This window comes from Gossypium hirsutum, chromosome A11 (assembly GCF_007990345.1).
Source record: "Gossypium hirsutum isolate 1008001.06 chromosome A11, Gossypium_hirsutum_v2.1, whole genome shotgun sequence".
NCBI classification, from domain to species: domain Eukaryota; kingdom Viridiplantae; phylum Streptophyta; class Magnoliopsida; order Malvales; family Malvaceae; genus Gossypium; species Gossypium hirsutum.
In genome coordinates, this window is record NC_053434.1 from 22722440 (window position 1) to 22737097 (window position 14658).

Below are 14658 nucleotides of genomic sequence, written 5' to 3' on the forward strand. Positions count from 1 at the left end.
CTTGATTCGTTACATTTTAGTCATTGAGTCACTAACTATCATTAACATTGTAAGAACAAGCTAATATGTCACATTATATCGTCATTTTAGATTACATCAAATTGAATAGTTAGTCCCTATACTTTTTTCTTTTAGAGTGAATTTAAATATTCTTAAATTTATTTTTTCAAATAAAAAAGTATAAAGTTAAATTGTGTAATTTAACTTAAAATTTTCGTCTGAAATGATGATATAATATGTCATATCAATTACCATGATAACATCAATGGTAATTAACAACTCAGTAATCAAAATGTAACATATTGATAATATTAGTGACTATATCATAATTTTTTTTAAAATTTAGTGACCAAAATGTAATTTAAACTATACATAGTGACTAAATTTATAATTTTGACATTTAGGGAAAAAATTGAGCTATTATTCTCCAAAATGTATTATAGATAAAATTTCAAAAAAAATATATATTATAAAAAAATTTCAATGAAATGATTTTTTTATAAATATAAATATTTAAAATAATTAATTGCAAAGTTTAAAATTTTGATCATAAAAATTGTCAACTATAACAATAGAGATTATAAAAAATATTGTTAATCTTAAATAACATTACAACCCTCAAGATCTCGTAAGTTATTGAAAATCTATTTGAACTCAATTGTTAGAGCCGAAGTTTTGTTGAGCTCTTTTACGAACAATTTAAATTCATGTTTGAAATCAAGCTTTTAATTTGGAGCACAAATATTTTGTTTAAGCGGTAAATCAATATTGTGAAATTGTTTTATTAATATATTAATTAGATAATAAAAAAAATATGCTACTCGAAGAATTAGAGTAATAGAGTGATGCTGTTATCCAATTTTTAATTAAAAAAGATAATACATGATACTCATATTATTAAAATAAATGTAGCTTATTCTATACATCAAATTAACTAAAAAGAAGAGAGTTTCCCAATCCCAAACTCCATTTCTTCAATCTATCCCAGATTGTCAGTCACCTCATTTCTATGTATAAACCCTGTGATACAAACACACACTACCTCCAACTCTTCATCTCATCTCATATTGGTTTTGGTGTGTGGGTTTTACTGTTAGGTGAATCAACAAAAGATTTCTTAATTTCAATCAATTTCATCTTCCCTAAATATTAGATTTTTATGTTTTTCCCTTCTTTTCGGATAATCCAAACTCATGTTAATTTTTTCTTTTAGTTTGTTAAATATTGAAAATGTTGTTGATTCTTGTTAGATATAATAAAGACATTGATTCAAAAAGTATAGATGTATTGTAAGTATAGTTATGCTATTAGATTTAAGAATTATAAAAATTACTTTAATTTTAAAACAAATAATGTAATATATAGTTGACTCAAACTAAGATAAGTAAGCCTTCCAGTTACCACAATTATTGAGGTGATGAGAAAGAAGGAGAAATCATTTTGAGGGCAGAGAGATGGAGGAAGAAAGGGTTGATTGCCTGCCTCAGCTCTAATGAAATAAAATTAAAACCAAGCTCAAAGAAAGACTTGGAATATAGAGTAGTTGAGTTGACTTGCAAAGACTTTGAGCTTCCATAAGTCGTGTCGTGTGGGTATGGGTGTGGGTGTAGCTGTGATTAAATGGAAATGCAAAATTTCAAAATAGAAACAAGAGATGGAGACACTTTAACACGCTTTCGCTCCTTACGAACTTGCCCTCAACTTTCTCAACAGTTGGAAATTGTTGTGTCATGACCCTACTTCTTCATTCATATTACTGTTGAATAATTCCTCCAGAAAAGTGACCTAATATCATGAAGTTTTTATTTTTTTTATATTTAAACTCTTGATTGAATAAATATCACGAGTCAATTCGACACCAATTCGATTAGAAAAATTATGAAAATGCCCTTTTATTATTAAAACAAGTAATATTATTTGAAGGTACTTTAGTTTTTTTAATTTTTTTACTTTTTTAGTTTTTTTTACTTTAATTTAATATTTTTATTTAGTTTATTTTTATTGTGTATATTTTTTTACTCTAAGTTGGTGTCACGAATCAACCGGGCAAGCGGAAGTGGGCACAACTCTATTAGAGAAATTACGAAAATATACTTTTGCATTTAAAATAAATAATATTGTTCAAAGGTACTTTAGTCGTTTTAATTTAAAAATAAAAAAAATACATATTATGAGATTTAGACCCATGCCAATTATATTGGAAAAATTTTTAAATTATCATTGAATCAATACTTTATTTTAATTTATTTATACAATTTAACTTTATTATGCACCACAAATTGTGTATATTAATAATGTTATTGATGACAACACTATAATAAATAATCGTATTCATTTAGTATTATTAATATGATGTATTTATTTGTGTTTTAATTACATGATATCTACATGTATAGGAGTGTGATAGATTTTTTAGTAGATATAATAAAAAAATTTCACCCATATGGATATACTATATTCTAATTTTATTATTAAAAGAAAGAAATAAAAACTAAATTTTTTATTTTCAATATTTATTATTTTATTTTAATTTAAATACAAATTATTATTAAATGGTAATTCAAATCAATAACACCCAAATTTGACAAAAATATTATCCACAACGAGGAGAAGCCTGAGATGTAGACAGATTTACACTAGGGGAAATCTATAATATTTATCTAAATTTGATATTTAAATTGTAACATCTCATACCTGATTTAGTTATCAGTTTGAGTTATAGAATGTTATATTCATGGTCAAGTCAACTACAATCAATTATATTTAAATATACATAAAAAAAACATGTATTATTGAGATAAGAACAGAATGAAACTGAAAAAGTTAATTAAATATCTAATTACAACACCTTATTTATTTGAAATTTATACATGAATAGACTTTGATGATTATATAGTATTATAGAAATACAGAATTATGGAGTTTGTTCCGAAAAGATAACAATCATCCAAAAATCTGAATCCTTTATGTGATCAGATAGCCAAATCCAGTCAATTTCTGTCAAAATATTTAGACTATTAGTGAAAATGAAGAATGCTATATTGCAAATTTAGTTTGGATTATTATCAACAAATAATTGTAAATGCAGAATTTCAAATCTAACCTTAAAACCTTCTAGTATTTAATGTGAAGTGTGTAATAGGATATAAAAGTAGTACAAAGGTAGACAACATGTGATTTTTTTTACTCTACATAGGTCGGGATGTAATAAAATTTTAGGTCTGTTTTATAGATTCGGGCCTGATCTGAAAAATAGGCTTAAAATTTTGCCTAAACTCAACAGAAATAAAAAAAGTTAAAACCCAAATCTAGCCTAACTCACCCGCATTAAAAAAAATTTATTTTATTTTTTATATAAAAATAAATTTTAAAAAATATAATACATCAAATACACTAAAAATATTATAAATGTTTCCCACCAAATTGAAAATAAATTTTTAAAAAAATATTAATACTTAAATAACACTAAGATAAGTACAACTTAACAAGCAAATGACTTTAAAATAGTAACAAAATTAACAATAAAACAAGAGTTATATAATATTCAAACAACAATAATAAAATAGTAAAAATATAATAATGAAATGATAGTAAAACAGTGGAAAAACAGAAGTAAAACAGTGAAAAACAATAGCAGTTTTTTTTTTAACAAATTCAAGCTGGGCTAGGTCGAACAAAAAAAATTTACCCGAGGCCCAGTCTGTTTTCTAAACGAGCATTATTTTTTTATCCACATCCTTTTTTTAGACTTATACTTTTACTCAAATTCTCTCACTTTTACCCAAATCACCCCATGACATTACAAAATATTATATATCTCATATCTTATTAAACTTTACAAAATATAGCATATTAGTAGAGTATTCTATAACCTTATTACCAGCCCTACGAAGTGATACACTTGTCGAGAGAGACCCATGCCAAGCTCCTTTCTATATGTATTCACTCCATCTCTAAAAATCCTCCAAGCTTTCTACTCTTAACCGACAACTCTCTAAAACACTATTAGACCATTAACCAGTGACTCCCGACACCTCATATTAACTGCCTCCACCCTTTTAAACTATATATTTTGTCAACATAACTATAGTACAAAGATCATAAAATCATAATTTAACCATGAAAAATGAGATTAAGATAAAAAGGAGAGCTCACCATGAGAAAATATCCCATTTGAGAAAACCGCCTTGCCCTCTGCTATTAACAAACTTGTACTTTGAACCAGCAACTAACATAAGAAAAAAATGAATATCTTAATATGGCTTTCAGAGTTATACTGTTTCGATTTTTTATTTTGAAAAGTATTTATGTTCAACACTTGTATAAAACACATTATTACGAATCTTAAAAATCCAAAAATTTTAAAAAATTTTAATCATAACGGTATCAGATACAAGTCTATATTCGATGTTCAAGTAACATATATTAAGCTCCAAATCAATCCAAATATGGATTGGAATTAAAGTAACTGTACCTTCATAACCTCCCACAACGGGATCTTCTGATAATAAACTGGGTGCACTAATATTAACATATCTGCATTAAAAAAAAATCGAATCAGAACTTAAAACCTTTAATAATTTGTTTGAAATTTTTACAGATTTAGTTCAAAATGCTAGATATAAGCAATGAATAATATCTATATTGCTTCGATTTTTCACTTTTTTGTGTTCACCAACATATTGGACGTATTTTTTTGAGCCGGAAAAAATCGGAATGAGAACTGGAATAGAAAAAACCGGTAAAAACCGGTCGGACCGCTTTTTTTGGAAATTTTGGGCTCTTTACGTCCAAAGCCTGATTCTTTTCAACTATCAGTCCAAAGCAGAAAAATTAAAAACTAAAACCTGAAGTGGTCAACCTACCCGTGACCCTCAACCCCTCCCCCGTTCCACACCCATCAGCTTCTTCAGCCCCAGCACAGCAGAGAGAGTAGAAAGGTTTAAACTTTAAAGAGTAGAGAGAGTTATGAAGAAGAAAGGCTTAAGAAAATCAAAAAAATATGAAGAACTGAAAAACATAATGAAAATGAAACGTTGAGAGAGTGAAGAAGCCAACAATCTCAGCTGATAAGAAAAGAAAGAAAGAGTTCCTCTCTTCATGAATATCAAAAAACTAAAATATTAAAATAAGGAAAAAGAAACTAAATGGCAATACCCTTTTTTACTTTGGCATTTGGGAGATTGAACCACGTTTTTATTATTATTTCTCTTTTAAGTTTTAATTTTTTTTCATTTCTCTATTCTTTATTTTTCAATTTTCAAGTATATGGATATGGATATAGATATTTGTATTCGAAAATCAAACTTAAAAGCTCGAGCCACACAGGATAACATTAAATGCTAGTTACAGTTCCCAGAAGAAAGGAAGGAAGAGGCAAACTTACCTGAAGCAACCAAGGCCAGCTGCTAAATGACCAGCAACACCAGTAGCAAGTCTAGTTTGAGCAACACTATCAATCATAAGTTCCAATCCAGATTTTTTAACCATTTCTACAATTTCAAGGATACCAAGAACCCCAAATTTGGATAATTTAATGTTGATAACATCCACAAGATTTTCCTCCATAAGTTTTTGGATGTCCATCAAATCCCTGCAACTTTCATCTGCCGCAACTGATACCCCATACTTATGCCTAGCAACGTTACTCACATCACAAAGGCCTCTCCAGTCATCTCTATGAACTGGTTGTTCAAAAACTGTAGGAATCACCCCTTTTTCTGCAATAAGACCAACATAATTGTGATCGGTAGAGCAGGTTTATATACGGTATTACTATGAATACCATGCATGCTAGCCCAAACCTGACTTAAAATAAGAGCTTCAAATTTCATTCAAACTTATCTATATTTAACTGAAACTGAAAAACAACTTGGGTCAAACTTAAGCACGGCTCATAGTTTAAATGTCTAATTTTTTTTCTCAAGCCATTTTCATGCATAATAATTTTGTTCAAATCACCTCAAATATTGGTGCGACTTCAGTTTTGGACGATGACTTGTGATATTGAAAATTGCTTACCGTTTAGTTTGTGAAGAACTTCAATGGCTTCCTTTGAAGTGCAACCCTCATTTGCATCTAAGATAAATAAGCAATGAGGGTGAGCAGCTCTTACTGCTTGAAGAACTTCAATATCTGCATTTACATTCCTTCCCAGTTTAATCTCCAATGTCTTGAATCCTAGTTTGCAATATTTAGCAGCCAGATCGAATGCTTTAGCCGAGGAAGTAGTTGGGATCTGTATACATGGAAATTATAAGTCTCCATCTCAACCATGACACTGCTATCTAAGTCAGTCTTTGTAATGTGATAGGCTATGTTGCTTTTATTTGTATTCCATACTCCTATTCCAACACATATTTTCATATTAAACCTTCCAATCATAAAAGGATTAGAGAAAACCCAACATAACCGTATTAAATAAACATTATTCAACACTCAGTATCCAAATTTGTGTAACACGTACTATGTTAAACTAGGCTCTAGGTAATTGTCAAATACAAAATCTGTCTGTATACTCGATCTTTTTGAGGTTTTTTTATATTTAAAAAACCATACCTATACTCAGTATCAAACTAGTATCGAACACAACTACATATAAAAGTAAAATGACCGATTATATATACATTACTTAACTGTAGCAGCAGTGGACAAGGAATCGGACACTCCCCCAAATAATCTCCAGAGGGGCACATCAATGCTATTAGCAACTGCGTCAACCAATGCCATTTCTAACCCAGCCCTAACCTTCATACACAGATAAAAGATCATAAGAAGGATCCGATGCAAAGGGGACCAAACAAATTACTTAGTTTTCTTTTTTTTTTTCCTACGTAAGCAGTTTTTTTTATCAGGGGTATAGGGGAAGAGGATGACGATTTGAAGGTTCGAATCCTCGACTTAGTATCACTAGAACTTTATTTCAACGGAAGTTGTTTCCCGATAAGTAAATAGTTATATTATTAGAACTTGAGTGTGTATAATTAATTTTTTTTATTTTTTTTATGTATTTGGAGAATTTATGCAAGTCATCCTCCTGGGACATGAATATCATAAGATCCTTCTAAAAAATTAGTCCGAGCAATATAGGAATACTATTGATGGTGACTGTCTGTTTTGAGGTGTCTCAAATTTTCTAAGGGAAGGTATTGTCCTTACAGAGATTTTTGTCTCCCGTACCTCAAAAAGAGCTCAAAAAGATTTACAGAGTTTCTGGAATGTCTATATTAGTAACATGACTCTTGCAAGCTCACGAAAAAACTATCAGTATTGGGCGATTATTATGCATATTGTACTTATGGGGTCCATACCACCGCCCAAGGTATAGATCTTACTCATGATACCGACACTTCTTTTATGAGCGTGCAAATCATATTTTCACCGATCGAAACACTCTCTGAACCGTAAACCTCTTTAGACTTTTCTCTATAAATGGAAGACAAAATCCCAACGAAAACAATTCCTTCAATTGAAGGTCTAAGACAGTCCAAAGCAGCCCCTCGCCCTCAACAAACACAATACAATGTTAATGTTAGTACATAATGAGAACACGATTGTACTTACAGAAGCAAATTCGCTACCAGGAAACATCTCTGAGATCTGATGTAAAACCAAATTCAAAGTCACTGGAGGTCCCTGGCTAAGAAATTCACAGGCTTTTCTCACTTCCTCAAGAGCAGTGGCTTGGTTCCAGTTAACCCATGGAACCACTGATACCTCACCCCACCCAACACACCCATTGCTGAGTTCAACTCGTACAGCCACATTCTCAACCTTTTCAAGCCTGGAACACCCAACGGTCACCGGTTCTTGAAGCCCAACATTCAATGGTCTCCCTTCAGCACAATGAACATCAACCCAGAAAATCTCAGTCAAGTTCTTCAATCCCAAACTTGTTCTTGGCCTTTCAGTGCTCCCACTGACTGCTGATTGAGTCACCAGCTCACTGCTGCTAGTGCTGGAGCTGACAATGAAACGAGTCTGCAAGTCTCTTCGATGGTTAACCACAGAAGACCGAGAGAAAAGCAAAGAGTTTGTTGGGCAAAAGAAACCAAGGGAAGCCATTGGATTGGAAAGATGGTTGAACTTAGCTTTCTTGTTGATATTTAGCAAGCACTCAATGTCATTCTTTATTTATCCATTTTTGTTGGGTTTGTTTTCCAGTTAACATACAAAAACCAAACCTAAGCTGCGCCCTAACAAGGTATTTTTTATTTGTCATGTTATTGATGGTGTACCGTACTAAGAGCATATTTTAGTGATTGGTGACCTTTGGAGGAGTGAATGAGTCACATGAAAGGAAAAAAAACATATGCGTCCTTTGAGTGTTGACCCCACTTTTTGAAGCTCCGGTCTGTAAATTTTGGCCCCTCTGATATGAATGGAAAGATGGAATGATAAAAAGGTTTAAATACCTTAAATAAATTTTAATTTCAAATTTTATGAAAAGAATAGATGAAAAGCGTTTTCTTTTTCATTTATAATTTGTTAATCCTATAAGAAAGAACATTGGCAAATTAAATTTACTAAAAAGTACTTATAAAAATGAAAGAGTAAAATATTTAAAATTAATAGAACTTTATGAAAACATAAAAGATATATTTATTTTATTCAATTATCATTATATATTAAATTATGATATTACAAAAAATAATAGTTTTAGTAATTCTGATAATTTAGAAGATTTAAAAGTTATAAATTATAAATCTGATGAAGAAAAGACTTCAACAGATAAAGATAAAAATATAGAAATTTCAGAACCAATGGATATTGAATAAACAGATCCTTATGATAAAATAAAATTAGAATCAGATATTCAAAATGATGATTATCTGAGAACTTTAAATAAAGATTACGAGACAGTTGAAAATACAAGTAAGATTTTTGGTAATCAAACTGAAAATATAGCTACTAATGAAATTAAAACTGAATATACAGGAGGGTCATCTAATCAACAACCAAGTCAAATTATACCTATACCACATAAGATAGATGATTTAAACAAAAGAAATGTGACCCAAGGAGGAATATATTTAGAATTAACTAATATTTCAATATCAAACTATAAAAAACTATAGATAATTTGGTACTGTCAATGACAATTGTTGTAAACAACAACAATACTTGGTCAAAAGAAAAATTCTTAAATTATTTTGTAGGAACTTTTCAATGTGATGTTTTACAATTTTTAAGACGATGGGAAGAATCTGATATAGGAAAGATCAAGATAGAATATCTAGTTATACTTTGTCAAAAATTAAATTATGTGATAAAAGATATCTAGAAGAATTTTCTAAAAAATTTCTTCATGAATATCAAAAACTAAAAACTAAAAATATAAAATTTTGGAAAAACCAATATTTTCATAAATTACCCCCACCATGGGATGAGATATGTATAAAGAAATATGTATCTTATTTAGATAAACATAGTAAAGAAGCAAGAGTAGCAAAAGAAAATATCGATTCTATAGGAAATAGGATAAATTTTGCGAAAGAAAAAATAATTTTACATTGTTTACAAACTAAAGCTTCTAAACAAGTAAAAATAAATTAAGTTATAGTCACTGTACAAAAATTTTAAAAAATGAATAGGAGTTCGGATGTAAAACAACACGTCCTAATATTTATAAAAAAACATAGAAAGAAAAATAGAAAATATAAATTAATTAGATGAAAACCAGGAAATAAAAGATATACTGGTAATAATAAGAAAAAGAAAAAAATTGTTAGAAGAAAAACTTGTAAAAACCTAAAAAATAAATATGTAAATGTTTTATATGTGATGAGTCATATAGCACGAAATTGTCTTAACAAAGGAAAAAGTGCTAAAAAAATGATTAAAAGTCTTGAAGAACAAGATTTAGAAATCTGTTATGAAGAGGAAATAAATTTTGAAGAAATATTATATGAATTAATATCATAAACAAATTCTGATTCAGATAATGAAGAATATATATTTATGTTTAATGTAGGAAGTAGCTTTAAAAATCAATTAGAAGAAATTCCTAAGTCTGAGCAACAAGATACAAAATTAGGAAATTTAATCGGAGAAGAAAAAGACTTTTCTGATGAAATGATAGAGAAAATAAATAAAAATCATCTAAAGAAGAAATATATAAAATATCTAAGTTCAAAATATGTAGTCAAAGACATATAGAGAAAATTAGTGGCAATACAGTCGCTAAAGATATTAAAGGAGGATTAACAAAATTAAGAGGATTAAAAAGAAATACCCTCAAGTTAGGGATATATACATTTAAGTGTATTATGATAACAATCAGAGCTTTATTTAGAAAAGGTCATGATATACCTATAATAGCAGTATTATTAAATAAGAGATTTGAAAATCTAATAAAAGCACTTATTGGAGGTATTTAGTCTAATTTACATACTGGTGTAATAGGTTTTAAAGTTAAACCAAACTATTTTATATCTATTACAGATCCTCTAATAGAAGAGTGTTTAATTTTAAGAATTCAAATAAAAAATTCTGATATTAATGATTTAGCAGAAGATTTAGTAATAAGTTAAACTTCTATTAATAAATATACCAAGGTAGAAATAGAAATTAAAAAAAAAAAAACTGCTCATCAGCCTAATGCATATAGTAAGCTAAAACATGGCAAGGCAACCGTAGTGAGTACCTCGACGGCAACGCCGGGACATAATGATTGGTTATAGCCTTATAGGTGAAATAGATACAACATTCGTCCCCGCTCCATATCAACTTTAAGGAAAGAAATAAAATCTGTTTTGGTTGACAAATTTAATCAATTATTAGGGTCAGTAAAATAATTTGAAACAAAAATCATGGGCATTAACTTCTTTGTTAAGTTATGAATATGGTTTTATTGGGATGTTTTATTTGGAAATTGAATTCGAGTAATATTTGTGGTGAGGTAATAGTTACAATAATTAATTTTTTTGTCATCATTATTTTTAACTTTATTCGATGTAAACGCACCACCCATTTAAAGGCATAATCTTTTAAATAAAATTAAATTTGATTTATTATAAAACTTTTTTTTTCAAATTTCCTAATTATTATTTTGATATATCTTGGATTTTGGTTTTTTTTATAGATAAAAGAAGGCAATACAAGGCCTTAAATCAATTTATTTATACATAGGAATCACTTAATATCTCTTCTAAAAGTAGTCTCCTAACGTAAGGTGTAGGAACATCAATATAAATTAAGTTAATATCATTAGAAAAACATGATTTAGCTAACCAATCAGCAATCACATTTTATTCCCTATTCACGAGCTAGAACTTAACTGTTGGAACCTAACGAGTCACTTCCTTGATTTTCCTAACAAAAGTCATTGAACGTGTACTTCCAGAGCATTCTTTAATCATATCCACAGCCATCATGCAATAAGGTTCGAAGGTATACTTTGATATCATATGTTTTAATATTATTTGAGGTAAATTATACAAATGGTCACCCAACTGTGCCTACGTTCCTGTTTTGGTCATCTAACTTTAAAAATTTACAATTTAGACACTAACGTTTGAATTCATTCTTGTTTTAGTCAACCACCGCTAAATTGATAACAGAAAGCATTTTCTAATGGTATAATAACACATTTACTCCTCAATACTTGCATTTTTTATCAATTTGAGCCTAATTCTAAATAATTTTAACCCTTCACATTTACAAATTCTATCAATTTGATCCTCAAACTTCCTAACTAAAACTTTTAACTTTTAAAGCAAAGTCCTTCCACATCTATTAATTGTTTTACGTTTTCGCAAATAATTAAAAACAAATAGAACACATAATAATCTCTTAATCAATTTACAAAATTAAAAAAATCATTACCAATGTAACAAAAGAAAATTCAATTAATTCTTTCACATTTTTATCTTATGAAAAATTAAATGTTCATAATTTTTCTTATATAATTATTGATTGAACAATTGAATTTTTCAAAACCATATTTTTTAACTCTGGATTTAATTTTCAATTTCAATGATCAACTTCTAGAATGATTTCTATGTATCTTAAAGGAAATATCATTCTTATATAGAAAACAACACAAATAAGACGGCCAATAGTAAATGAAGCTAAATAGGCCAAAATTAAGCAATTTTCACTGATTTTTTTTGAACATTTTACTTCTTAACATATCGTAAAATATGCAAACCAAGATAAAAAATACAAAATTAAAAAAAGAAGAAGACATTAGTCCACTTTTATGGGCGGTTTTATCATAAGCATCAAACTTTATACTATTTTCACATCATAAACAAATTAAACAAAAAAGGTCAATATTATCAAGCTTTTAAATTTTGATTTATGGGTTCGACAAACAAACACATGATTAAAGCAGATTACCAACTATATTTATTAGCCATATGATATAATAAACTACTTTTTTACTACAAAACAATATATCAAAATCACATGCTTAAAAGTCAAACTCAAGCATACAAGATAAATATCATGAAATTTCTACACTAAAAAAAAAAGATGATGAAGAAATAAACCTGTAAGTGATTGTAGCTTGGTTTCCAGTAATTAGGTATCTATATGCCAAAATCCCTCCAAAAAAGGGAAATTCAAGTATATGTAAATGAAAATATATAATATTTTTAGCGAAGAGAAAAAAAGAACACACCTTGACATAGTACATTTATTGATAAAGATGACATTTAATTGCAAGAAGGGTTTTGTACTGAATTAGATTATTTCAACCATAAACAAAACAATTAATAGATGGGTAATGCATTTGTTATAAAAGCTGAAAGCTTTAGTTAGAAAGTTTGAGGATCAAATTGATAGAATTTCTAAATATGAATGGTTAAATTTATTGAGTTATTTAGAATTAGGATCATATTGATATAATATGTACGTATCGAGGAATAAATGTGTTATTATATCAATTAGAATAAGGCTTTCTTTTATCAATTTAACAGTGGATGATCAAAATAAGAACAAATTCAAATGTTAATGTCTAAATTGAAATTTTTTAAAGTTGGGTGACCAAAACAAAAACATGGGCACTCAACCATTTGTATAGTTTACCCTATTATTTTTTATATGTTAATGGGAAATTTTTTAGAATATTTTTTTCTTGAGTAATAATTTGACACTCTACACTAATTAGTGTTATGCATGCTATGAGGCATTATTATGAAGTACATATAGAGTACCTTGACACATATGGGTGTCGAGTTAAGGGTTAAGAGGTTTGATCGGGATATTTATTTGGATGTTGACCTAATCAAACAAATTAAATACAATGGAGGTTGACTCCTACTGTTGTCAATTTCCACCTTATAAAAACTCATACATTTCTCCTCTCTTTGCGCCCAAAATCTTCCCAAAACTCTTTAACTCTCCCAAGCTCTCAAGCACTCCTACTCTTCAAAAAATCTTGTTCTTTTTTACTTATTTTTCAAAGAAGAATGATGGAACACGTTGCCAAATACACCATCAATATGGTGAAATCTCTAACTCAATTCTTTCTAGTTTTTAATTTTTACGAAAAATATTATTATAATTTTTGAAATTTAATAATATTATTTTGTGATTTTTTAACAAGCGATTGATCGAGTTCCTTGGATCCAACACAATTTATATTTCATGAATCTCAATTGTCATATCAAAGAACACTTGAAGGATGTCGGTTTGTGTGTGATATATAAGATGACAAAGAGGTAAATCATTTCGAATTTAGTTGTCGCATTGGTAAAAAGATGAAAGTTAGAAACATTTGCATTCCATTTTCCATGCAGGGAAATGACTTTTGTGCTCAAATATGTTGCTTTAATAATCAACTTTCCAATCAATTGGAAGATGGTAATCATAACTAATGGCATTAATCCAGAGTATGAGTGTCGTTGGTTTGTTGGGTGTCGTGCTACTGACGGAGAACCATATAAAGATTTTCATGGTTGTCGAGTGAAGTGCATATGGTTGGAAAATCTTGTTAACCTAGCCCTTCCACTACATGTAATTATAGAGGAGATTGATTGCTTAGCTGGAGCTTGGATGCTCTAGATGTTCAAAGGAATGTTGTTTCCAGACAAATCTGGCAACAAGGTCCATGTCATGTATCTTTCTCTATTCAAGGATTTTGAGGCAGATGGTAGATTCAACTAGGGTTTTGCCACTCTGGCATATTGGTATAGGGAACTTTACGAAGCAGCCCGTGTGTAACACTCCAAATCTGTATCTGTCGCTGGAGTAGGGTTGTGAAGCATTACCTAGTAACCGTAATCTAAATCCTTCATGTAACACCCCCTAACCCCGAACCGTCGCCGAAACAGAGTTACGAAGCATTACCAGACATATCAGACAACTTACGAATAATTCACAAATAAAATAACATTCATGGTATAATTTAATAACTAAGTCCTTATAATGAACTCTCGAAGTCTAAAACATGTATTAAAAATGAAACGGGACTCATTGAAGAACCCTGAATTTTTTTTTTATAAATTTCGACAGCATTTCTACTTATTTTTACGTAAAATCCCTTGTAATTAAAACCGTATCCATTTCAAACATAACCAATTCAACCAACTCATTTCACATACTCATTTTCTATTCTAATTACCTTCTAATCAAACTCAATCAATATAATATCAATTTAAATTTATCAATGTACTAATTAAATTGAAATGATTAAACTTCTTTCATTATAAT

General features: G+C 29.1%; 1 protein-coding gene across 1 annotated transcript; it reads right to left on the reverse strand.

Moving 5' to 3' along the window:
• Positions 1-2770: 2770 nt before the first annotated feature.
• Positions 2771-8223, reverse strand: LOC107912755 (L-Ala-D/L-amino acid epimerase). Its single transcript, XM_016841063.2, has 7 exons — positions 7564-8223; positions 6637-6747; positions 6022-6238; positions 5387-5720; positions 4475-4536; positions 4156-4228; positions 2771-2997 (listed from the first exon to the last, which is right to left on the reverse strand). Coding segments are annotated over exons 1-7 (1299 nt in total). The 5' UTR covers positions 8065-8223; the 3' UTR covers positions 2771-2996.
• Between the last annotated feature and the right edge of the window lie 6435 nt (positions 8224-14658).

Bases quoted from the DNA above. Each gene is read 5' to 3' on its own strand.
- LOC107912755 (XM_016841063.2), bottom strand. From the start codon at position 8,064: ATGGCTTCCCTTGGTTTCTTTTGCCCAACAAACTCTTTGCTTTTCTCT. The intron at 4,537-5,386 runs GTAAGTTTGCCT...TTTTTAATGCAG, and splicing joins GCTGGCCTTGGTTGCTTCAG to ATATGTTAATATTAGTGCAC. The intron at 4,229-4,474 runs GTACAGTTACTT...TTCTTATGTTAG, and splicing joins CGTTGTGGGAGGTTATGAAG to TTGCTGGTTCAAAGTACAAG.